This window comes from Thalassophryne amazonica, chromosome 15, assembly GCF_902500255.1.
Source record: "Thalassophryne amazonica chromosome 15, fThaAma1.1, whole genome shotgun sequence".
In the NCBI taxonomy this organism is placed as follows: domain Eukaryota; kingdom Metazoa; phylum Chordata; class Actinopteri; order Batrachoidiformes; family Batrachoididae; genus Thalassophryne; species Thalassophryne amazonica.
The window spans coordinates 71,847,658-71,872,881 of NC_047117.1; the positions used below are offsets into that span (position 1 = coordinate 71,847,658).

At 39.7% G+C, this 25,224-nt stretch overlaps 1 protein-coding gene across 2 annotated transcripts in view; it reads left to right on the top strand.

Annotated features, from left to right (window-relative positions):
- The window catches only part of zcchc7 (zinc finger, CCHC domain containing 7), a 111,703-nt gene extending 98,860 nt beyond the window's left edge, over positions 1–12,843 (top strand). For both annotated transcript variants that reach the window (XM_034188102.1, XM_034188103.1), the window contains 2 exons: positions 8,500–8,617; positions 10,072–12,843. In XM_034188102.1, the coding sequence (XP_034043993.1) occupies positions 8,500–8,617; positions 10,072–10,667 (714 nt within the window). In that variant the 3' untranslated portion in view covers positions 10,668–12,843. The remainder of the gene's footprint in view (positions 1–8,499; positions 8,618–10,071) is intronic.
- Positions 12,844–25,224: the final 12,381 nt, after the last annotated feature.

Genomic DNA, 25,224 nt, shown 5'->3' on the forward strand with positions numbered 1-25,224 from the left:
GTCTGTCGACTGCGCTACATCTTTCTCCAACCCTCTGGTGTTCTGTGGTCACTGCTGTATCACTGTATTATGTTCTAAGCCATATATATTGATTTATAACAGAAAATTGTCAAAAGGGGGCATAAATATAAGTGTAAAGATGAATATATCAGAGCAGTAAATTGATCAGTGCGTGTGAACGCTGCGCATTGACTCCCCATGTGCGGTTATTTCCTCCAGCTGCAGCTGATCCACAATGTGAATTCTGCCTTCCAGAACAGCTCTTTATATAATCATTTGAATCATCTACCTCTTGCCACATGTACAGAAGCATTGGATTGTCATTCCTACACTGACATTGTTATATTTAATAAAAAATAATAAGCGCACGCAGGGGCTGCAGCTGTCGCTACCGCTGCGTTCAAGTACCGTCAGAAATACTTAATTGTATCCACACAAAAGATTAATTCTTCCCTATATAAGGTGTCTGAGCCCAGTGAAGCTGACCCCCCACCAAGATAAAAAAGTCCAAGCAAACAGGCTGAGTTTGCCCTGTAATTTCCGACGGTACATGAATGCAGCATCAGTAGCAGCGCTCACAAACCGGCATCTGCACTGTGTGAAACCATTCAGCTGCTCGAATGAAGTCAGACTAAACAATAACATTACAAAAACTAAACAAACGATTAAAAAAATGTCAAGAATGACATCAAAACGAAACACGGACGAATTGAGGTTTTTGTTGCCCTTCGTTCAAATTTTCCAACAGTTTAAAAATCCTGACCAAGCGCCAGCTGCACGAAGGTTAAACGATGCCAACGAAAGTCAACGAAAGTCCAGATTTCTTGTTTTGTTAGGGTTTTGTTGCTCTTCGTTAAGTACCGTGTGACTGGGCCAGCAATTCAGAGGGCTGGGATTCAATTATAAAATGATTCTTGATGCGTCTTCTTTCTTTGGAAGTTCTTAGTTTCTCACTGTGTGACTACTTGCTGTTTTTCAAACCAAAGTATTTGTAATATTTCATGAAGAATTTAGTTCCAATACATTGTTTAACCATATGTTCAGCCATATTTGCACCCATGTCACTCTCATTCACTGATCAGAAATTCTGTAAACCCCCCCACAGCTTGTGTCAGTGTCGAGTCATGTATGTGACTGACTCTGTGTTTGGACTGTTGCCACACCAGCAAGTAAAAGCTAAAAATTTGTGTGTACCTTGTTGCAATGCACAGGTGCGTGCACACTGGCTGTGCTGCACTAATGCACTTTGTAATTGTCACCGTAATTAAAACAAGAACGTGCATCCTGATAATGGCAAAACTTTGTTTTACTGCTGATTTGCTGGCGCATAAAACGACAGAAAACATGTCACGTTGCATCTATTCTTATCTTGTGTGTGCATATTTTCCTTTTAACTGCCCTTTGGTTCAGTGGGATTAACTTTGCGCACAGTGTGCTCCAACATGACGCGCTGTGCAATGCATAATATAATCAATCAATCAATCAATTTTTTTTTATATAGCGCCAAATCACAACAAACAGTTTCCCCAAGGCGCTTTATATTGTAAGGCAAGGCCATACAATAATTATGTAAAACCCCAACGGTCAAAACGACCCCCTGTGAGCAAGCACTTGGCTACAGTGGGAAGGAAAAACTCCCTTTTAACAGGAAGAAACCTCCAGCAGAACCAGGCTCAGGGAGGGGCAGTCTTCTGCTGGGACTGGTTGGGGCTGAGGGAGAGAACCAGGAAAAAGACATGCTGTGGAGGGGAGCAGAGATCAATCACTAATGATTAAATGCAGAGTGGTGCATACAGAGCAAAAAGAGAAAGAAACAGTGCATCATGGGAACCCCCCAGCAGTCTACGTCTATAGCAGCATAACTAAGGGATGGTTCAGGGTCACCTGATCCAGCCCTAACTATAAGCTTTAGCAAAAAGGAAAGTTTTAAGCCTGATCTTAAAAGTAGAGAGGGTGTCTGTCTCCCTGATCTGAATTGGGAGCTGGTTCCACAGGAGAGGAGCCTGAAAGCTGAAGGCTCTGCCTCCCATTCTACTCTTACAAACCCTAGGAACTACAAGTAAGCCTGCAGTCTGAGAGCGAAGTGCTCTATTGGGGTGATATGGTACTACGAGGTCCCTAAGATAAGATGGGACCTGATTATTCAAAACCTTATAAGTAAGAAGAAGAATTTTAAATTCTATTCTAGAATTAACAGGAAGCCAATGAAGAGAGGCCAATATGGGTGAGATATGCTCTCTCCTTCTAGTCCCCGTTAGTACTCTAGCTGCAGCATTTTGAATTAACTGAAGGCTTTTTAGGGAACTTTTAGGACAACCTGATAATAATGAATTACAATAGTCCAGCCTAGAGGAAATAAATGCATGAATTAGTTTTTCAGCATCACTCTGAGACAAGACCTTTCTAATTTTAGAGATATTGCGTAAATGCAAAAAAGCAGTCCTACATATTTGTTTAATATGCGCTTTGAATGACATATCCTGATCAAAAATGACTCCAAGATTTCTCACAGTATTACTAGAGGTCAGGGTAATGCCATCCAGAGTAAGGATCTGGTTAGACACCATGTTTCTAAGATTTGTGGGGCCAAGTACAATAACTTCAGTTTTATCTGAGTTTAAAAGCAGGAAATTAGAGGTCATCCATGTCTTTATGTCTGTAAGACAATCCTGCAGTTTAGCTAATTGGTGTGTGTCCTCTGGCTTGAATGAATGAATGAAAACTGTTTATTTCGAACATTTGATACAACAACAATTACAAGATAGATCAGTAAAGACAACAACAAAAAAGTTCCTACTGTGTACCCAACATGTCCGAAAAGGCTTCATGGATAGATAAAGCTGGGTATCATCTGCGTAACAATGAAAATTTAAGCAATACTGTCTAATAATACTGCCTAAGGGAAGCATGTATAAAGTGAATAAAATTGGTCCTAGCACAGAACCTTGTGGAACTCCATAGTTAACTTTAGTCTGTGAAGAAGATTCCCCATTTACATGAACAAATTGTAATCTATTAGACAAATATGATTCAAACCACCGCAGCGCAGTGCCTTTAATACCTATGGCATGCTCTAATCTCTGTAATAAAATTTTATGGTCAACAGTATCAAAAGCAGCACTGAGGTCTAACAGAACAAGCACAGAGATGAGTCCACTGTCCGAGGCCATAAGAAGATCATTTGCAACCTTCACTAATGCTGTTTCTGTACTATGATGAATTCTAAAACCTGACTGAAACTCTTCAAATAGACCATTCCTCTGCAGATGATCAGTTAGCTGTTTTACAACTACCCTTTCAAGAATTTTTGAGAGAAAAGGAAGGTTGGAGATTGGCCTATAATTAGCTAAGATAGCTGGGTCAAGTGATGGCTTTTTAAGTAATGGTTTAATTACTACCACCTTAAAAGCCTGTGGTACATAGCCAACTAACAAAGATAGATTGATCATATTTAAGATCGAAGCATTAAATAATGGTAGGGCTTCCTTGAGCAACCTGGTAGGAATGGGGTCTAATAAACATGTTGATGGTTTGGATGAAGTAACTAATGAAAATAACTCAGACAGGACAATCGGAGAGAAAGAGTCTAACCAAATACCAGCATCACTGAAAGCAGCCAAAGATAACGATACGTCTTTGGGATGGTTATGAGTAATTTTTTCTCTAATAGTTAATGAAAATAATGGTGGAGATGATTTTTTTTTTTTTTTAATTCAGCCATCAATGACAGCCATTATACTCTGCAGATAAGCTATTTAGATTCTTCCTGATACCGCTATTCCACAGAGTGGTTATTATTATTCTAAAATCAACGTGGTATACAGCAGTTACAGCCATCATCAGCACAGTTTTGAAATCAGGGTGAAATTTTCGAGCTGTTCAAAAATTTCTTCCTGATTAATCAAATCGTCGCTAGTGCGTGTTAACCTCCGGGTGTTTGTAGTCTTAACAGCTTCAGTCATGTTCGAACATCTTTACACTTGGTGTTCCTACTGAGTACAGCTTGAAATGTGTTTGATCGTCCTCGATCATGGTAAAAATTTGAAGCCGAAATAACGTTTGTGGCGCAGCTGGGCACAGCTCCTTACTTTCTTTTTCGTATGGGTGGCCAGTTGTGCACTTTATAAGCCAGCAAGTTGCCAGGTCTGCACTTTATAAGCCACCCTGATAGGAGGCATGCTGGAGTAAACCGTCTCATCCTGTTTTTGCACTTTTTTTCTGGATCATGTGGGAATGTAATAGAATGGTGTCCTGTGGAATAGGGGTGTTAGTCCTTTATGAAACAGGATATCAGTTTGCTTTCACTGCAGCCTTCAGCGTGCTTACTCAGGTGAAGATTATTTTTGTACCAGAAATTTTCTTTTGTGGCACAAGTGCTCCATCACATGGCTGTTTTGCTTGTTTTTACGATTCTGAAGTAGAAACTGTTCAGATGTAGCCAGAATGTGTTGCTAGGTGCTTCTTGTTCTGTGGCATGTTGCATATAGTCCAAAACCAGGTGTTTTTTTTTCTGTTTTATCACACATGCAGCTCAGCAGCTGCAGATGCACTGGGTACTGACTGTCTCCCCCAGCAAACTTTCTGTAACAAAGCTGTTATTTTTAATTTTTATTTTTTATTTTATCATGTTTTTAATCTTTGAATTCATTTTGTTCTGTTTTCCAAGTTGTGTTGTGTGAAGCGCCTTGAGGCGACCTTGTCTTGAGTTGGCACTGTATAAATTAATAAATTCGATTTTTTTTTTTTTTATTTGATTTGATTTCTGTATGACAATTGTATTTACATAAATAAGACATTACTGGGTCAAGAAATGACAAGTAAAAGTAGAAGAAGAAAGGCTTTTATTGTCATTGTACATGAGTCTGAGTACGTACGCATGCTAAACACAGACTGGCTGAACCAAGCGGTAATCTTCAATGGATCCAGGTGAAGCTTTACTGAAATAAGAAAAAGTTCCAGTTCCTTGACTGGTTGCTTGAGGCTGGCTCCAAAAGGGGGCACATTTCCATAGGAGATCATGTTAAAATGTCCAACTTTAGAGCAGAAATAAATGTTTATAGCCTGGTACAACACACAGTTTTGGTCTCTATAGATAATTTACTCCTCCATGACAACTGTACAGGAGTGAATTTTTTTCTAACTTCTTAGTTTGAGATGTTTTAAACCATGTAGTTTTGGATAATTAGTGGCATGTTCGCTTTCAGTGACAACTGCTCCGCCAAGTGTCTCTGCCGCTCATAGTGTCCAAGTGTAACTCGTTGACCGCTTGATGCTGCTGCAAGCTGTTGTGAAGGCTGTGTACACCTGGACTGATACGGCTTGTTGCGTGGTGAAACATCCTTACGGATCATCTAAGACTTCCCTGCTGCAGTATTTGCACTGAGTGAAACTCTCACGTTAATGTGGTCTGTGAACAGCGTTAACACTTTCAGTAGCTGTCCATTAGGTTCATTTACTGCACGATTACTGAGAAAATAAGCGGCTCATAACTTTGAATGTTAACACCAAATGAACATGTTATGACAACCACCACGCAGTTCCCAAAAATACGATTTAATAAACACCTGAACTGAGGTTAGCTAGTTAGCTTAGGTGGTTCGGACTCCGAGAGGTGCGTGTTCAGGCTTCTTTTATCACACACTGAGCCACTCATACATTCATGAATTCATTGTACCAATGCTGCCAACATGGCGACACCCAGATATAGGCTTCATATTGGCTGTTCTGGGTCTCTATAGAAAACCTCTGGGTGATGTCAGGCAGGTTTTGTCCAGGATATATACAGTCTGTGAGTTGAATACCAAGTTTGTCATGAATTTGCCAAACCTTTTAACATTGTGTTTCCTTTAAAGGGCATATCTCACTCCAGTTAATGCTGTCCCTTAAAAAAAGTCTTTAACTTGTGTGAGCACTGATATAGCTGATAAAAGTAAAATAAGCCTGAGTGTGTCAGAAAAATGCACAACAGATTAATAGCCATTTTTATCCCATCACCATTACGCAACCTTGGAGACCAACTATTAGCTAGCTCAAGGTCACTCCGCTGCATCTGCTGCCACTTGGTTTCATGCTCGAAATTAGGACAGAACCCTAACCCTAACCTGTCAGCAGGTAACACAGTTAAATAGCTTGGGGCTGGTTTGGTGTCCACAGCATGCCTCTCACGTTAAGATTACTAAAGCAGTCATGTTATCTCGGTCTTCATTGTCACACCTTTAAACACATGGATAAAATCCTTTCTCCACGACTGCAAGTAGTTTCTGAAGCACATTTCTCATGCTGTGCTTGCCTGCATTTTGGCACTAGTTACAGGAGGCATGTTAAATTTATTTATTTGTAATTGGACAGTGCACGCTCATGTACATCACCATCCATTGAAGTAAACAATCCAGATTGTAACCATTGGCTAATTTCCATCTTTTGCCCTTCGTAAATGTTCCATAGTTCCATAGTCTGTTAGAAAAGTAACAGACCTTTTTATTTTTTGCAAAAACTATATGGATTTGAATCATGTGTGATTGCATCAGCCAAGCTTGAACCTTCGTGCGCATGCGTGTGTTTTTTCACACCTGTCGGTTGCGTCATTCGCCTGTGAGCACGCCTTGTGGGAGGAGTGGTCCAGCCCCCTCGTCGGATTTTCATTTTCAGGAAATTGGCTGATCGACTGCCGCTTTGCTTCATCAAACTTTTTTCAGAAAGTGTGAGAGACAGCCAAGTGGAAACCATTTGGAAAATTCAGATGGCTTTCGGTGAAGATCTTATGGGGATCACAGAGATTAAGGACAATTACAACTGGATTAAAGACAGCCCACAGCGGCGGATGGCACACCGAGCGGCGATCGACAGGCTCAAATGACCAGATCATTTGAAAGAGAACGCTTTGTTGATCCAGGATGTCGTCTGACTACCACAGAAATGGCAAGACAGCTGGACATAGCACTTTTTCGGCACATTCCACTGCTACAGGAGTTTCTGTAATGGAAAGAGGAGCGGAGAAATTTGCCATGGAGCCGCTCATGGCGCGGGACGAAAGCACCTCCGTGTTTGTCTCACAGGACAAGCCCTAACATACCCAGCTCTTGCACCATTCGGAAAATTCAGACGGCTTTCGGTGGCTTTTCAGTCGTGTGACTATCCGAGAAATTGTGGACGGGCTGGACATGCCACAACATGTCCTGTGAGGCTTCATCACGGTGTTGCTTTTTGTTCTGTGCTCTGCGCCTCCGTCCCGATGCACGAATCCCTCTGCACGTCGTGAAAAAACTCACGCATGCGCACCAAGGTTCAAGCTTGGCTGATGCAATCACACGTGATTCAAATCCGTATAGTTTTTGCAAAAAATAAAAAGGTCCGTTACTTTTCTAACAGACCTCGTATGTTTTGTTGTTTCTGTTTGTTTTTTTTATTGTGGGAGGAAACTATTGTGCCTGGAGAAAGTCCACGCAGACACAGGGAAACCATGCAAACTCCACACAGAACAGGTGGGAAGCGATCCCACAACTTTCTTGCTGTGAGGCATCAGTACTGAGCCACTGTGCTGCCCGAACTGTACAAAATGCTCCCACTTCTCCCTCAAAATCTTATCCATGGGAAAACTATACAACTAATAAACACCACGACTGCTTATGATAGACTTTCCCAAAACCCACCTGTTCACCGTCAAAGGGTCTGAGGGGGCGGTGCCTCACATGATGTAACTGAAGGCAAGCTTTCTGGTAGGCTCACATCTTTGAGCGTTTATCAATGGAAGATCAAATCAAGTTAACTTCTGCATGGTTGTAACTTAAGCCCTGGTCAGGCCAAATAATAAAACCACGAATAATGACCCACGTATGGATTTGACAGAAATTTCAGTGATTATTTGAATAATGAGCCACCTATATGATGTTCCTCTGAAGGAATTGCAGGAAACAGATGTTTACAAAAAGGCTACTAGGGCTTTCTCAGAGTGGAACCTGCTCTGTTGCAGGTAGCCACCAGGTACTCTGATAATGGGCTTCTAACAGCCTCGTACTCACCACTAACATGCCTCTAACATCCTCGCTTATCCTCGTAGTACCTCGTATGTAAATCGCTCCGCGCTATATTTGCTAAATTTTGAACGTCACGAAATTAGCGCCACGCTCAGACATGAGCCTCATTAGCTGAATAATCTGCCTCTGAGAGTCACTATTGTCACTCTTGAATAACTCGACTTGCACACAAAAAAAATTCATGCTATGTGGCTCATTATTCATCATTCCTTATTCGATCTGACCAGGGCTTTAATTTCTCAGAGCATATGTCACCAAAAAATAAACCGAAATACATCAGCATTTTCATAATTCTTTACTTACTTGGAATAGTCGGCTCATTTGGTGTTTTATTTACCAGGGATATGCACTTTAACCAGTTTGTGTTTCTGTCCATCCTTGTTTGTATTTTTTTTTTTGTTTGTTTGTTTGTTTGGGGTGTGTGTGCGTGTGTGTGTGTGTATACTTTCTGTGGTGTTGTCATTAGGCATGTTCACAACAGAGGATGTTCAGCAGGACTTTTCCCACCATTCCATACATCAACCATTATGACACCATGGAAGACATCAACCGCATACAGCACAGGATCAAGTTCAAGGTTAGAGGTAGGTCACGAGAGGTGTATCAGCAGTAGATTGTGTTACAGGATTTCACAGGAGCATACCAACGCAGACGTTTGTGTTGCTGTACAAATGACCCTTAAATATAATGGAGGAAGCTTGGCTGTAGGAGGCCAATGAGTGTGTGTATCATTGATGGGAACAGAATATGTGATTGAGTCCTAACTTGCAAGTTCTCATAAGAGTCATGAACCCATTTTAATTTATGCATATCATTCATTCCTAATTAACACATCAGTTCATGTTGGAGAGCATGCAGTGGTGCTGCCACATTAGTATATGCAGTATATTTTTGACATATAAGTCACAAGACCAGCAAAACAAGTAAGAAAAAAAAGGTGACTTTTAGTCCGCAAAAGTCCATGTCTCACCATTGTACTGTAAGACCAGTAGTACCAGGACTCTGAAGACTTGGACTTTCCTCCTACTGCAAAAATATCTGCTAACCACTGTACACATCCTTTGCCACCATAGGCTCTTCTCACTCCTTTTTCCACCAATGGAGAGTTTTTGACACAGTCTCTAGTTTCAAATGAGGCATGTTACCAGACCCAAAAGCCAGATAATTGCTGAGAACCACAGCCTCAGATTTAGAGGTGCTGATCCTCATCCCAGCCGCTCCACACTCACGGAGGGCCTGTCAGCAAGGGCCTGGTGGCCGAGCTTGCCACAGAGCCTGGCGGGCACAGCCCGAAAAGGCAACATGGACTTTCCATCTCCACCCTGTGGGCTCACCACCCTCAGGGGCAACTGCTGGTATCGGGTGCGCTGTCCCATGGGTGGCAGTCAAAGTTGAGGGCCTTGATGGGTCAAACACAAGCAGTAGAGGGTAGCTCTGGGGGTATGAAACATCACCTCGCGGTGGGGAAGGAGCCGGAGCTTGTGCGGGAGGTGGAGTGCTACCAGTTAGATCTGGTGGGCCTTAGCTCCACGCACAGCCTCGGCTCTGGAACCACTGTTCTTGATTGGGGTTGGACTTTGTTCTTCCCTGCAGTTGCCCAGGGTGTGAGGCACCAGGCAGGTGTGGGGATACTCACGAGCCCCCGACTGAGCGCCGCTACGTTGAGTTTACACCGGTAGATGAGAGGGTCTCCTCCATGTGCCTTTGGGTGGGGCTCTGACTGTTGTTTGTGTGTATGCACCAAACAGCAGTTTGAAGTAGTGATGGAGTAGTGACTTCAAAGTGAAAATCACCTTGGGGAGTTGGTAGTTACAAAGAAAATCTGCACCCTCTCGGCCCTTTCTGGAATCACTTTGACACCTACTTTTGTGGAGGAGGCTGCAGTCACTCTTATCTTGTTTTAAGATTTTCATGTGAATTGTAAAAATATTTTTGGGGTCGGGTTTGTTGTTGTCAGGGGTGGGGCAAGATGAACAAAAAGCATTACTTGATTTTCCTGTTTCTCTCTCTCTCTCCCCCCCCCCCCCCCCCCCCCTAGATTTGAAGCAAGCTGGCCTTTTCCCCACCTGTTCTGTCATATCTGAAACACTGGAGCCATCAAAGAAGAGACAGAAACTTCATCATAACCAACACAACAACCAACCAAACTATAAATCTCCCAAAACTCCAAACAACTACAAACCCAATTCCCGCCATTTAGTTTTTATTGAAAAGGAAGGCAGTCTGATCACAGTGCCAAAAACAGGAAACAATAAGAGAAAAGTTTCTTGTGGTTCAGCAAAACAGTGGAAACAAAAAAGACCAGTGCCAGCCTCAAGAGACCTTCTCCCATCAACAAAACTACTTTTAGATGAAGCAGATGACTTTCCAAGAGGGGGAAAGAACACAGAGAGGAGAGTAAAAAAGAATAAAGTCCCTCCACTGAGACCAGAGACACCCCGGAACAAACACTTAAAGCGTCAGTTTTGGACAGACACCACAGAGACGCACTGGTTACCTGCAAAGTGGGAGAAGAAAGAAAAAGGAGAAGGTACGAGGAAAAGAAATAAAACCTGGCAGAAGCAACGTGCAAAAGAAATGTACCCAGCCAATGACAACCTGTTTCTCATAAAACAGAGGAAACGAAAAAGTTAGCATTTTTTTTACTTAGTTTGAGCCTCGTCATCCCCCTCAGTTGTCTCTAACTGCTCAACACAGCGCAATGTACCTGCAGGAGGAAAACCCAGGCTTTTTGATTGGCAGTTCAACAGTGATGGGTTTGAGGGCTTCTGTGAGGGCCTAAAACCGTTTTGGGCTCTGTAGCATTTGAGACAGTGACGCGTTATTATCCTCCTGAGGTCTACAGGACAACATTCCAATCTTTACATAATCACTTTTACAATTGAATTAAAAAATATCATAAATGATATGGGAACGTCCTCTAAATTTCGAGAAAGGAAGTAATTTTTATTATACAGGGCTGTGTCCATATATTTGGACATTGACAAGTTTTTTGTCCCATCAGTTGGGAGTGCCATGAGCTCGTTTATTTTCTTTTAGCACTAATATTGTGATCGACAAGTAAAAATTAAAAAGTGAGCAGGTAGCTCTGGTCCAAATCTTCATGGTCTTTGTGCCCCCTTCTTACTGTGTGGTTGTGAGACCTGGATGCTAACCAGTCACCTGAGATGACAACTGAATGTCTTTGGTATTACGTCTCTTTGGCAGATGGTTACCACAGGAATGATTTTGTGTCAAATGAGTGGTTACTTACTTAGAGAGACTCAAATGAGGAGTCCCGCATTGTGAGGGAACGTCAACTATAACATTTTGGCCACGAGCTACGTTTCTCTGTGTGTGATCCAGCACATAGGTGCCTTAGTGTTGAGGACACCACCGGCTGGAGAAGGCCATATTGACGTCCATGCTTCATGTGGCTCAGACAGTTCGATGCCTACTTTTGAGTGGTGGGAATGGATTAGTTTATCTGCTTGGGTGGTTGTCATCCAGGGCCCAAGATGGTTCTGTACTGTAGTGGATGTGATGATGTGCCAGCGCATGCTGCCAGGCTTCACTTAACACCCCTGTTCCACAGGGCACCGTTCTATTCCAATCTCCCACAATCCAAAAAAAAAAAAAAAAAAATGCAAAAAGGGATGAAATGGCTTTTTCCAGCTTACTTCCTATCAGGCTGGCTTATAAGTGCAGACCTGGCAACTGGCTGTCTTACATGTAGAGCTGCACCAGCTGCATCCTCAGCCAGAACTGCAACAAACGCTGCTTCTGCTTCAAATTTTTTACCCTGATGGAGCACAATCAAACAAGTATCAAGCTGCACTCACTAGGACTACCCCATTTAAAGATGTTTGAACATGATTGAACCTGTTAAGACTACAGACATCTGGAAGTGACCACGTAATGAGACCACTTAGGTGAATCGGAATGAAATTTTTGAACAGCTTGAAAATTTCAACCCAATTTCAAAACTGGTGCCAATGATGGCCGTAAATACTGCACATACTGTTTGTTCAAGATTGACAAAAGGTGGATCAAGAAGTTACTATGATTCTTCAAATCCTGCCTGGATTTGTTATTCGGAATGAAACTAGAAGGAACGGCAGTCTGTGGAATAGCCCAATACCAGGTACCTCAATGGGGTAGGAGTTTAGCTCCAAATTTGTGGAGCTGGGTTTGATTCCTAATTGCACTGCTGTCTCTGCCCTTAGACAGGACTGTTGATTTGCTGCCCCCAGATCACATGCAAAAAGGAGGCCTTATCACTTCCATCCTTCCATCCTGAAGTTTTGTAGTGATCTTTTCAATATACAGTAAAATTTGCATATAATAGATTCAGGTGGACCAGCGAATTTTGTCTGTTACAATCGAAATCCGTGGACAAATTCTGTTATATGTATAAAACAGAAAAAAATCTGTTGTATATATGTAACAGATTAGTTACAGCCAGGAGGCACCGAACGATCTACGGGGAATCCCCAGCACCAATTAGGCTTAGGTATTTCCTTGATTAAACGCCTGACCTTGAATCAGGACCTGCCTCATTTAATGGCCGGGTCAAAACTGCATCTGAAACAAATAGACACTGCCTTAAATAAGTGCCAGGGGTTATGTGCATTAAAAGGAATTACATTTGGTCAAGTCACTCTGTTTTCTAAGTCAGCTGCAGATTGATGTCTTGAAATCCTAAAGCTCAATTAATGCGTCTCCAGCTCCGTAACTCTGTGGCCATGCAATAATATAGATGTGCGTGTGACCCTTTTAAAGTTCTCCATCGCGTGTTTATGCAATTTACCACAGGAACAGTGGCCTTTTCTGGATCAATTTGTTCCTCAACGAGCTGCACTTCTTTATACAATCATCAACCTCCAAATCAATGATACAGTACGTACAATTTCCTCCATGAGTTGTGGGTCATTTGAGCGTCTTTTTCCGACTCTGTGTTGTGACGTTGGTCATATTTGTGGACTTTTCTGTCAAACGTATTTCATCCATGATCAAAATCAGCGGGCACACTGCAAAAGCTTTTAAAATATGATGGGAGAGGAAGGAGTGAAAACATAAGAGACAAATCACAGCCTTTTGCAGTGTCCGTCATTTAGCAGGTGCTTGTCAGGCTGTGGGGAGGGTTCGCAGCCACGCAGAAGGCTCTGATCTCAAGCGGTTTGGTTCATCACACCCAGGGATGTATGTGAAACTTAACACCATATTACAGTGCAGGCAGCAAGCAGCATTTTGTTAATAATCACTGGCCTTGAATTACACCCTGCCTTGTTTAGGTCCCGTGTCTGAGTATGGTTTGTAAAAAATAAACGGCCGGTCTTTTAATCAAGGAAATACGGTACCCATTTTCGGTGAGTGTCAGTGCTGAACTTAATTTCATACCCCTGTTACTGGACATGTCCAGACTGATTTCTCCGTACATGCAAGGGGCTTTCAATGGCAGTACATTGCAAGGGGATGGGACGTTTTGTTTATGAACGAAAATCCGTTATACAAAATTGGTTATATACGGTGTTTATTACATGGAAATGCATTCCAAACCATTGGGACTTTTGCTTTTGTCCACTGAGTGTGAATATCTGGTTTATACAATGACTGTTTAGGCGAGTTTTACTGTATATAAACTTAAATATGAAATTTAAATGTATTCAATATCATTACCCTGTAGCTTATCTGCTCTCTTATCCATCACTGCTTAAATTTCTTGATTACTAGGTATGGAAATGTAGTATGAAAACTAAAGTTTGTGTAGACAGAAATTAGTTTCCAGTGATGAAGCTTGTGTTTTAAACTGAATACTTCAACAATTGGTGTTTAATTTGTCATACTGGCTGTTAAAAACATGGTGAATAAATGCTTCAACTTTTACTTTTTTTTTTTTTTTGCAATAAATAGTTGTAAAAAAAAAATAAAAGTATTGCAATTTTGTCATTGTTCAATTTTGGTTTGTTTCTGCACATTGTCAGGTTAAATTTAAAGGAGGAGTATTTAGATTTACTCAGATCTTTGAAATGCAGTCAACAAATTTCCTGGTGCCTCCTTTCTGAAGTCTATTGCTGCTTTCTTTTAGAAACAAAAAGTTGTTTAATGTATTTTTATTTTTTTTGCTACATTCACTAATTTCTAAATTATCCAAATCTGTGATTGTATTATACAAACCACATAGTTGCCTGACTGATTGTCTGATCTGAATTGATGGGCATTAGCGATATGCACACCGTATCATTGTGGAAATATTGTGCAAGATGTATTTAAATTGTGATCTGTAATTATTTATTAGTAATGGTTCTAAAGTGATCTTTAAAACTGAATATTGGGGATTGCAGCTGAAGAGCATGACTAGATTCTTTGTTTTGTTTTGTTTTATTAAAAACTTGGACCTGTGCTGCCTGACTGCTCAGCTGTGATTCAGGAATTACTTTCATCATGTGGTTGCTTTCTGTAAAATTTGTAATGCTTTACTGGAAAGTATGCACATGGCATTTGCTACCATGTTTTATGGATTGCATTAAATGCCCTGAGAACAAGAATAGCATTTTGTCAGATATTAACATTTTTGATACCCCCCACCCCACCCCCCCTTTTTGGATCAAGTTTAGAAGCAACACAGGAAAAATGCTCATTTGGGTTTCTAGCTGCACATTTTCAGGCAAATTTTAATTTCAATACAATGTAATCAGCTTATAAAAGCGCCAAATCACAACAAAAGTCGCCTCAAGGCGCCGTACATAGAATAATTCAAAATAAAATTTAAAATGAATGAAAAACAAATGAGAAAAAAATCAAATACATAATTAAACAACACAAGAGAATAAAACATAAGAAAATTAAAAACTATTCATAAGAGAGAATAAAAGTATGTTTTAAGTCGATTTAAAAATGTCCACAGCCTCACAAATTTCAGCAGGTTCGATCATCAGAATTTAAATTTTTACCATGTATCTTATGGTGGCAACACTTAACTTTCATAGTCATTTAAGTGAATTTCAGGTTATGTGTAAAAAAAAAAAAAAAAAAAAGTACAATTTATTGTGGAAACATGAGTTACTGGTAATGAAGATCATGATTCCATGTGAGCTATGGCTTTATTGGAGGCATAAGGAGCATCAAGATTCCTTTGTTACTGTATCAGTTTATTTTGCAGTTTTTGGTGTGCCTTCACAAAAAAAATAAAAAGTAGATATGAAGTAATAATTAGCTTTTTTAACTGACCGAAGAGGACAGTCAGAATGTTAACTTTTTTTTTCTTATACTTTATTTTTATTTTTGGATGTTGAACAATTTTCCTATATATTTAACAAATGCAAATGGAACAATGGTAACAACAAGCAGACCTCTTGGAAGAAAAAAAAAAAAAATAAAATTGGGCATCAACTATATGAACATATAGTGATAATGTATAACACTATATAGTATGTCATCTTTTAAAGATTCAGTGAACGAGTGAATCGTTCCCATTTCTCCCAATATCTGTTACATTTCTCGACAGACAATCTCAGTGAAAAAGTCATCCTCTCCATTTCTTGAATTTCGTTAACCACATTAACCCAATCATGGAGTGAAGGTACATCTTTACTCAGCCATTTCCTAGTAATCGCTTTTTTTGCTCCAGCCAGCAAGATAGACAAAAGATATTTTTGTGATTTAGGCAATTCACAAGAGATCTATCCCAAAAATATTTCAATAAATCCATTTGACACAGTTAATCCAATAATGTTTTGAATTGTTATCACCGTTGTCCAATAGGGTGCGATCTTCACACAGTCCCAGAGTATGTGAAAATGTCCTGCTTTGGTATGTCCACATTCTCTCCAACAATAGGCTTTTACGGGGTCGTTACACTGCTTACTTTTGATATGTGGTGTGACAAAAAAAACGTGTTACAGTCTTCCATGCAAATTCCCTCCAAAAACCAGAACAGGTAGTAATCATAACAGTTTTGCATATACCAAGCCACTCTTTCTCTGTTATTATGATATTGGCTTCATTTTCCCATGCTTCTTTAATATACATAGTAGAAATATTAAGTGCTTGTACACCTTTATATATTGTTGTTATTTGTTTCTTTGGTGCGTTACCTTTACAAGCCGCAAGGAAATGTTTCACCAAATACTCCTCCTTCATATTTAATTTTCTTATTAAAGTAATGTCTTAGTTGAAAATATCTAAAAAGGTCATGTCTATTCAGATTATGTTTATCTAAAAGCTCCGAGAAACCTTTCAGTGTACCTTTTGTTGTTATGACCCAATAGCTCGTTATGCCCTCCTGTGGCCATTGTTGAAACCTGCTATCAATTTTGGCTGGCAAAAATTCGGAATCATAAGCTGGCCAGCGTAATATCTTAGCTTTGAATTCAACGTTCTTATTTTTAAGTATTTTAATCCATTCGTTCATTGGAGATTTTATCCAAGGAGGGATCAAACAAGATTTTGAATATGTTTTCAATAGTGGTTTGTCACCAACCATAGCTTGTAGTGGTATATCAAAATATGTTTGATCTATCTTTTTCCATTTAGCTTCATATCTAAGGTCACACCAGTTCAACAATATTCGTATTTGCACAGCTTTATTGTAACTTTCTAAACATGGTAAGGCTAAACCACCCTGTTCTTTCTGTAATTGTAAAGTCTGTAGTCGTATTCTTGGTTTTTTGTTTCCCCATATGAAGTTTGATAACATTTTGTTCCACTCCTTAAATTGTGTGAAAGTTATTTCAATTGGCAACGCTTGAAATAGGTAAAGGAACCTTGGTAATAAATTCATTTTAACTGTCTCAATCCTATCGTACATATTCATTGGTTTTAATGCCCATTGTTGTAGGTCTACTTTAATATTAGCTGTGTATTTTCTATAATTTTCATCATAAAGTGAAGATATATCCTTTGGTATCGATATTCCAAGGTATTTAATAATGTTGCCTTTCCAGTTGATATTTATCTCTTTAGAAATTTCTATGGGTGGTTGATAATTAAAGGTAATAATTTGTGTTTTCTGTAAATTTAATTTATACCCAGAGTATGAACCGTATTCAGACAGTAGTGTCAACAGATTGGATAAACTGGTCGTCGGATTGGTTAATGTCAAGAGGATGTCATCTGCATATAAACAAATTTTGTATGTAGTGTCTCCTATTTCGATACCTGAGATGTCTTTATGTTCTCTGATAGCCTGAGCCAGGGGTTCAATAAAAAGTGCAAATAGACTAGCGCTAAGGGGGCAACCTTGACGACAGCCCCTTTCCAAATATACAGTATCTGAAAGGTCCCCATTTATCTTAATTCTGGCCGAAGGTAGTTCATATAATGATTTTAAACAGTTAATTATATTTGTATTGAAACCAAATCTGTTAAGGGTTAGGTAAAGATATTCCCAACTGCCAGAGTCAAATGCTTTTTCAGCGTCGAAACTAACTGCAACAGATTCTAATCTTTTCATGTTATAAATGAGGTGAAGAGCCCGTCTAATATTATCGTGTGTTTGTCTGCCATGTACAAAACCACATTGATCAGCGTCTGTCAGTTCTGGAATCAGAACTTCGAGTCTTTTAGCCAATATTGTCGCAAATATGCGGTAATCAATGTTTAAAACGGATATTGGTCGATAAGAACCGCATTGTGTTTTGTCTTTACCAGGTTTGTGAATTACAGATATAACTGCTCTTCTCCAAGAAGGTGGAATCTTTCCACCTTTTAGAATATAATTAAAACATTTTTTGAGACAAGGGGTTATTTGATCTCTGAAGTATTTATACCATTCTGCTGGGTAACCATCTTCTCCAGCCATTTTATTTCCTTTTAATTTAGAAATAACTTTGTTGATTTCTTCCTCTGTTATTTCACTATTTAAAATGGCATTTTGTTCAGTTCCTATAGATGGTAAATCCAGCTGTGAAAGAAAACAATTTATAAGTTGTGGGTTCTGTAGATGTGGCTGAGCATACAGCTGCCGGTAGTATGCTACAAAAGACTTTTGAATACTCTTCAAATCATAGCACATTTTATTATCAGTAGGGCTCCTCACCCCGTTCACAAATCTATCCGTCTGTTGTTTACGTATTCTCCATGCAAGAAGTTTCTTTGATTTTGGGCCATTTTCATAATAGCTTTGTTTCATAAATTTGGCTTTCTTTTCTATTTGGTCCTCATATAATTTGTTCAAACTATGTCTTGTTTCATCAATCCTTTTTAAAATGGCATTGTCTTTATTTTGGATATGTTCAATTTCTAATTTTTTCAGTTTGTCGAGTATTTTTTTGATACTACATTCTTTTTCTTTTTTCTTTAATGAGGACCACATAATTAATTTACCCCTTAACACTGCCTTTAAGGCATCCCATACAATGCTAGGAGAGGTCTCCTCATTGTTATTATGGTCCATATAGTCTTTAAACTCTCTTTTCGTGAAATCTAAGAATTTTCCGTCTTTAAGGAGGCTCGTATTAAACCTCCATAGGGATTCTTTTCTATCATTATCTAAATGGAGTGTCAGACAGACTTCTGCATGGTCAGACACGTCTCTAACCCCTATGGTACATTTTATTATTCTGTGTCTATCCGACGTTGACATAAAAAAATAATCCAGTCTTGAATGTATTTGATGAGAGTGTGAGTAAAATGTATAACTTTTTCTGGAAGGATATAGATTTCTCCATACATCCATTAACCCTAATTCATTAAGCATTTTTTTGATAAGGTTTGTTTCGGTTTGGAGCTTTTTGTTTTTACTAGAGGAATCGATATAGGGGTTGAGACAAGTGTTCCAATCCCCCGCACATATAAGTACTCCAGATGTTTCTGTCGCAATAAGGTCAAATATTCTCTTAATTTTATTCTTATCTTTTCCTGGTGGTCTATATACGTTCAATAATGTTACTTCTTTGTTATCTATATGACCTTTTACTAATATGTAACATCCATCTTTATCACTTATCTGTGCGGTACACTGAAAATGTACTCTATTTGGTATTAAAATAGCTACTCCTCTTGAGCGTCCTTTGTTAACGGAAGAATAATACATATTGTTAAAGCCCATTTTACGTATTTTCTCATGCTCCGTGGCCGAAAGGTGTGTCTCTTGCCAAAATATTATATCGTATCTTTCTCTTTTCATTTTTGCAATCACTTTGCTTCTTTTGATAGGGCTATGTAGGCCATTTACATTAAGAGTGACGACTGTATATTTCTGCTTATCTAACATTGCCAAAATATAAATTATATCCTAATAGATGCTCCAAATAACACAAAAGGGTCTGCTTAAAAAGAGAAAAAAAAAAGATACGAACATTGAACATATGTGACCTCCATTGGTGAAGGAAAAGTCCACCTTCAATGTTGAGAGGGAGTTTCCTATAAAAATAGGGGAACCCTCTCTGCGCTGTCCCTCCGCTCCTCTTGTCCATTGTGACAGCAGAAGGTGAGGAAGCTCTTTCTCCAACGGTCCGTCAATCGTCTTTAGAACTCACTTTACAGTTCGGCTGTACTATTCTTCTTTACGTAGGTCAATGCATTAGACTGTGTTCCGTTTAAATGCGCTCAATCTTTCTTGGATACTCTTCATCAGCTCTCCTTTGCTCTGCTTCTTTGTCATTCGCATGAATTTAGGTCGCTTTGCTCCGGTGGGCGGTGCAACTGTCTCATCCGTTATATTTTCTGATCGTGATGGCAAAATCCCTCTTCTCTCCAGGTCCTTTGAAGCATCCTCCACATTGTTGTAAATAGCGCTGTCTCCGTCCGTGCCAAAGAGCACACGTAGTCTGGCTGTATGCAAAGTTTGGAAGCGGTAACCCTTTTCCTTGAGTGTTTTTTTCACATGGTTATAAGCTCTGCGCTTGAACAGTATGTCACTTGGGCAATCTTGGTCAAAGTAAATCCGTCTTCCACTGAATTGAATGTTGCCTTTACGCCACGCGGAGCGGAGCACTAACTCTTTCATCCTGTGTTCAAGAAAGTGGATCACGATGGATCTAGGATTAGCTCCATGTGGAGGTTTGGAGCTGAGTGAGCGGTGGCATCGCTGTATTGCCAAATTGGCTTCAGGGAGGTCGAGCTCTGCTTTTATAAAATTTTCCATGAATGCTTGGATATTTGTTCCTTCAGCCTCCTCCGCAATCCCATGGATTCTAATATTATTTCTGCGTGTCTGAGATTCGATGCCCACCAATCTTGTTTGCAGATCCATCTGCAGTTGTAATGTGTGCTCCAATGCATCATTAACATCAACACTGAACTCTTCCATGTTGGCCAATCTCTGCTCGACTTCCTCGACTCTCTGTGTAACGTTGTTTAAATCGGCGTTGAGCCCATCCATGCGATTTGTCATTTCTTCTGTGAAAGCGCTCACCTCGGCTTTAAGAAAGTCAATTTTGTCGTTAAACTCTCTTTTAATGTCATCTTGAACATTCTTCAGCGCTGCCAAAATATTAGCTTGAATAGCATCCATGGTCGTATTTTCAGCTAATTTACTAACTTCAGGGTTAGCTTCCGTGATCTCCGCGAGCGTACCTTCTCTGTCTTTCGCAGTTTCTTGTACAGTCGTTCTTATCTTCTTCTTATTGCCCCCTGACATTTTTATGAAACATTCGTTTGAATGTTAGTAGTTTTTTGTCAGGGGGGTGACGGACCGTCGTGGCGTTCAAAAGTTATGCTGTTACTCGGCTCCTCGTCATCCCGGAAGTCCGTCAGAATGTTAACTTAAGTCGTCTATTCTCTTTGTGATGTCATGGAGATGAAAGGAGACCGAGTCTTACAATTTTGCAAAAGAAGAAATTGTCGAAATAAAATGAAAAACTTTGTGGCAATTCTAGTGTGACACTTAACAGCATGTAGGCATTGTGAGCATGGGGTTTTGTTTTTGTAACGGATTACATGCAAATGTGGGTGGACACAGAACTTTAACTGTCCCTTCTCAATATATCTCAGAGTTTAGCAGATGGTTTGCTATACACATTTTACAAATGCTGCATCTACAAGTTGAAAGGCAAATGATATTACAGTTGTTGTAGTTTGCTTTGCGTTGGGGGGGTGCATTCAAAAGGTACATTTCATGAAGTTAACATTACTGTAGATGTTAGTTCACATTGAGCAATAGTTTGTGTTTGCCTGTTGTAGAATAGGAGCAGATTTGGTTGAAGTTATACAACCCCAATTCCAATGAAGTTGGGACGTTGTGTAAAATGTAAATAAAAACAATACAATGATTTGCAAATTCTCTTCAACCTATATTCAATTGAATACACCACAAAGACAAGATATTTAATGTTCAAACTGATAGACATTTTTGAGCAAATATTTGCTCATTTTGAAATGGATGCCTGCAACACGTTTCAAAAAAGCTGGGACAGTGGTATGTTTACCACTGTGTTGCATCACCTTTCCTTCTAACAACACTCAGTAAGCATTTGGGAACTGAGGACACTAATTGTTGAAGCTTTGGAGGTGGAATTCTTTCCCAGTCTTGCTTGATGTACGACTTCAGTTGTTCAACAGTCCGGGGTCTCTGTTGTCGTATTTTGCGCTTCATAATGCGCCACACATTTTCAATGGGCGACAGGTCTGGACTGCAGGCAGGCCAGTCTAGTACCCGCACTCTTTTACTACGAAGCCACGCTGTTGTAACACGTGCAGAATGTGGCTTGGCTTTGTCTTGCTGAAATAAGCAGGGATGTCCCTGAAAAAGATGTTGCTTGGATGGCAGCATGTGTCGCTCCCAAACCTGGATGTACCTTTCAGTATTGATGGTGCCATCACAGATGTGTAAGTTGCCCATGCCATGGGCACCAACACACCCCATACCATCACAGATGCTGGCTTTTGAACTTTGCATTGGTAACAATCTGGATGGTCTTTTTCCTCTTTTGTCCGGAGGACACAACGTCCATGATTTCCAAAAACAATTTGAAGTGTGGACTCAGCAGACCACAGCAAACCTTTCTACTTTGCGTCTGTCCATTTCAAATAAGCTCGGGCCCAGAGAAGGCGGCAGCATTTCTGGATGTTGGTGATGTATGCTTTTGCTTTGCGTGGTAGAATTTCAACTTGCACTTGTAGATGTAGCGACGAACTGCGTTAATTGACAATAGTTGTTTGAAGTGTTCCTGAGCCCACGCGGTAAGATCCTTTACACAATGATATTGGTTTTTAATGTAGTGCCGCCTAAGGGATCGAAGGTCACGGGCATTCAGTGTTGGTTTTTGGCCTTGCCACTTATGTGTAGAAAGTTCTCCAGATTCTTTGAATCTTCTGATTTATATTATGGACTGTAGATGATGGAATCCCTAATTCCTTGCAATTGAATGTTGAGAAACATTGTTTTTAAACTGTTGGACTGTTTTTTCATGCAGTTGTTCACAAAGTGGTGATCCTCGCCCCATCTTTGTTTGTGAACGGCTGAGCCTTTTGGGGATGCTCTTTTTATACCCAATTATGACACTCACCTGTTTCCAATTAGGTGTTCTTTGAGCATTCATCAACTTTCCCAGTCTTTTGTTGCCCCGTCCCAACTTTTATGAAATATGTTACAGGCATCCATTTCAAAATGAGCAAATATTTGCACAAAAACAATAAAGTTTATCAGTTTGAACATTAAATATCTTGTCTTTGTGGTGTATTCAATTGAATATAAGCTGAAGAGGATTTGCAAATCATTGTATTCTGTTTTTATTTACATTTTACACAATGTCCCAACTTCATTGGAATTGGGGTTGTATACTGTGGTATGTAAAAGTTTGGGAACCCCTAATGATTTCCATGATTTTCCTTTATAAATCATTGGTTGTTTGGATCAGCAATTTCAGTTTAATATATCATAGCAGACGAACACACTGATATTTGAGAAGTGAAATGAAGTTTCTAGTAATTACAGAAAGTATGCAATAATTATTTAAACACAATTAGGCAGGCGCCTATATTTGGGCACCCCTACAGAAAAAATACATCAATATTTAGTAGATCCTCCTTTTGCAGAAATAACAGCCTCTAAACACTCCTATAGAGTCTGGATTCTGGTTGAAGGTATTTTGGACCATTCTTCTTTACACATCTCCAGTTCAGTCAGGTTTGTTGGTTTCTGAGCATGGACAGCCCGCTTAAAATCACACCACGGATTTTCAGTAATATTCAGGTCTGTGGACTGAGATGGCCATTCTAGAATGTTGTACTTGTTCCTAAGCATGATGAATGCCTTAGTAGATTTTGAACAATGTTTAGGGTCGTTGACTTGTTGAAAGATCCAGCCCCAGCGCAACTTCAAATTTTTCACTGATTCTTGAACATTGTTCTCAAGAATCTGCTGATATTGACGGGAATCCATGTGACCCTCAATTTTAATAAGATTCCCAGTACCCGCACTGCCCAGACAACCCCACAGCATGATGGAACCACCTCCAAATTTTACTGTAGGTAGCAAGTGTTTTTTGGAATGCTGTGTTCTTTTTCCACCCCTTATGTCCAAATAACTCAATTTTTGTTTCATCAGTCCACGGCACCTTATTCCAAAATGAAGCTAGCCTGTCCAAATGTGCTTTAGCATACCTCAAGTGACTGTTTGTGGCATGTATGCAGAAAAGGCTTCCTCTGCATTTCTCTCCCATACAGCATTTCCTTGTGCAAAGTGCGCTGTATTGTTGAACGATGCACAGAGACACTGTCTGCAGCAAGATCATGTTGTAGGTCTTTGCAGCAGGTCTGTGGGTTGACGATGACTGTTCTCACCATCCTTCGCTTCAGTTTATCTGAGATTTTTCTTGGCCTGCCACTTCGGGCCTTAACTAGTACTGTGCCTGCGGTCTTCCATTTCCTCACTATGTTCCTCACAGTGGAAACGTGACAGCTGAAATCTTTGAGATAGCACTTTGTATCCTTCCCCTAAACCATGATGTTGAACAGTATTTGTTTTCAGGTCATTTGAGAGTTGTTTAGAGGCTCCCATGTTGCCACTCATTAGAAGAGATGCAAAGAGAAGAAACACTTGCAAATGGCCACCTTAAATACCCTTTCTCATGATTGGATTCACCTGTGTAAGGAGGTCAAGGGTCAGTGAGCTTACCAAACCAATTTTATGTTCCAATAATTAGTGCTAAATGTATTTAAATCAATAAAATGAAAAGGTTTCCCAAATTTATACACCTGCCTAATTTTAAATAATTATTACACACTTTCTGTAAATACTAGAAACTTCATTTCACTTCTCAAATATCAATGTGTTCATCTGCTATAAGATACATTTAACTGAAATTGCTGATCCAAACAACCAAAGATTTATAAAAGAAAATCATGGAAATCATCGAGGTGCCCAAACGTTTGCATACCACTGCAGCTTCTTTCATTTGTGAAGCCTTGGTCTGGTGGTTATCAAGGTCTCCACTTCTTAAATGTTTTTTCCACTGAAATTTGACTTGCTTAATGGGTATTTTTACATTGTCCTTAATCACAATTTATATACTATATCAATCTTTTTTCTGCCCCCCCCCCCCCCCACCTTTAATTGGAATAAACAAGTATAGAAAATGAATGAATAGAAATTAATTTTAAATACTTGGTGTATCCTGTACACGAGTTCTAGAATTGTTTCTGATGCTCCTTGCTTCTTTCTTTTCCATTCCTTTGTTACACTTATCACTGAGAACATTTGTTGCACTTTAACATGAGCTCCTTAAAACCTTGTTTGTCTGTACTGGGCTCTTGACAGCAACCATTGTTCATGCCACTCTTGACACTGCAGATGTCTGTTATTTTCATCGCTCATCATGGGATATACAGTAGTGTTCAGAATAATAGTAGTGCTATGTGACTAAAAAGATTAATCCAGGTTTTGAGTATATTTCTTATTGTTACATGGGAAACAAGGTACCAGTAGATTCAGTAGATTCTCACAAATCCAACAACACCAAGTATTCATGATATGCACACTCTTAAGGCTATGAAATTGGGCTATTAGTAAAAAAAAAAAAAAAGTAGAAAAGGGGGTGTTCACAGTAATAGTAGCATCTGCTGTTGATGCTAAAAACTCAAAACTATGTTCAAACTGCTTTTTTAGCAATCCTGTGAATTACTAAACTAGTATTTAGTTGTAGAACCACAGTTTTTCATGATTTCTTCACATCTGCGAGGCATTGATTTTGTTGGTTTGGAACCAAGATTTTGCTCGTTTACTAGTGTGCTTGGGGTCATTGTCTTGTTGAAACACCCATTTCAAGGG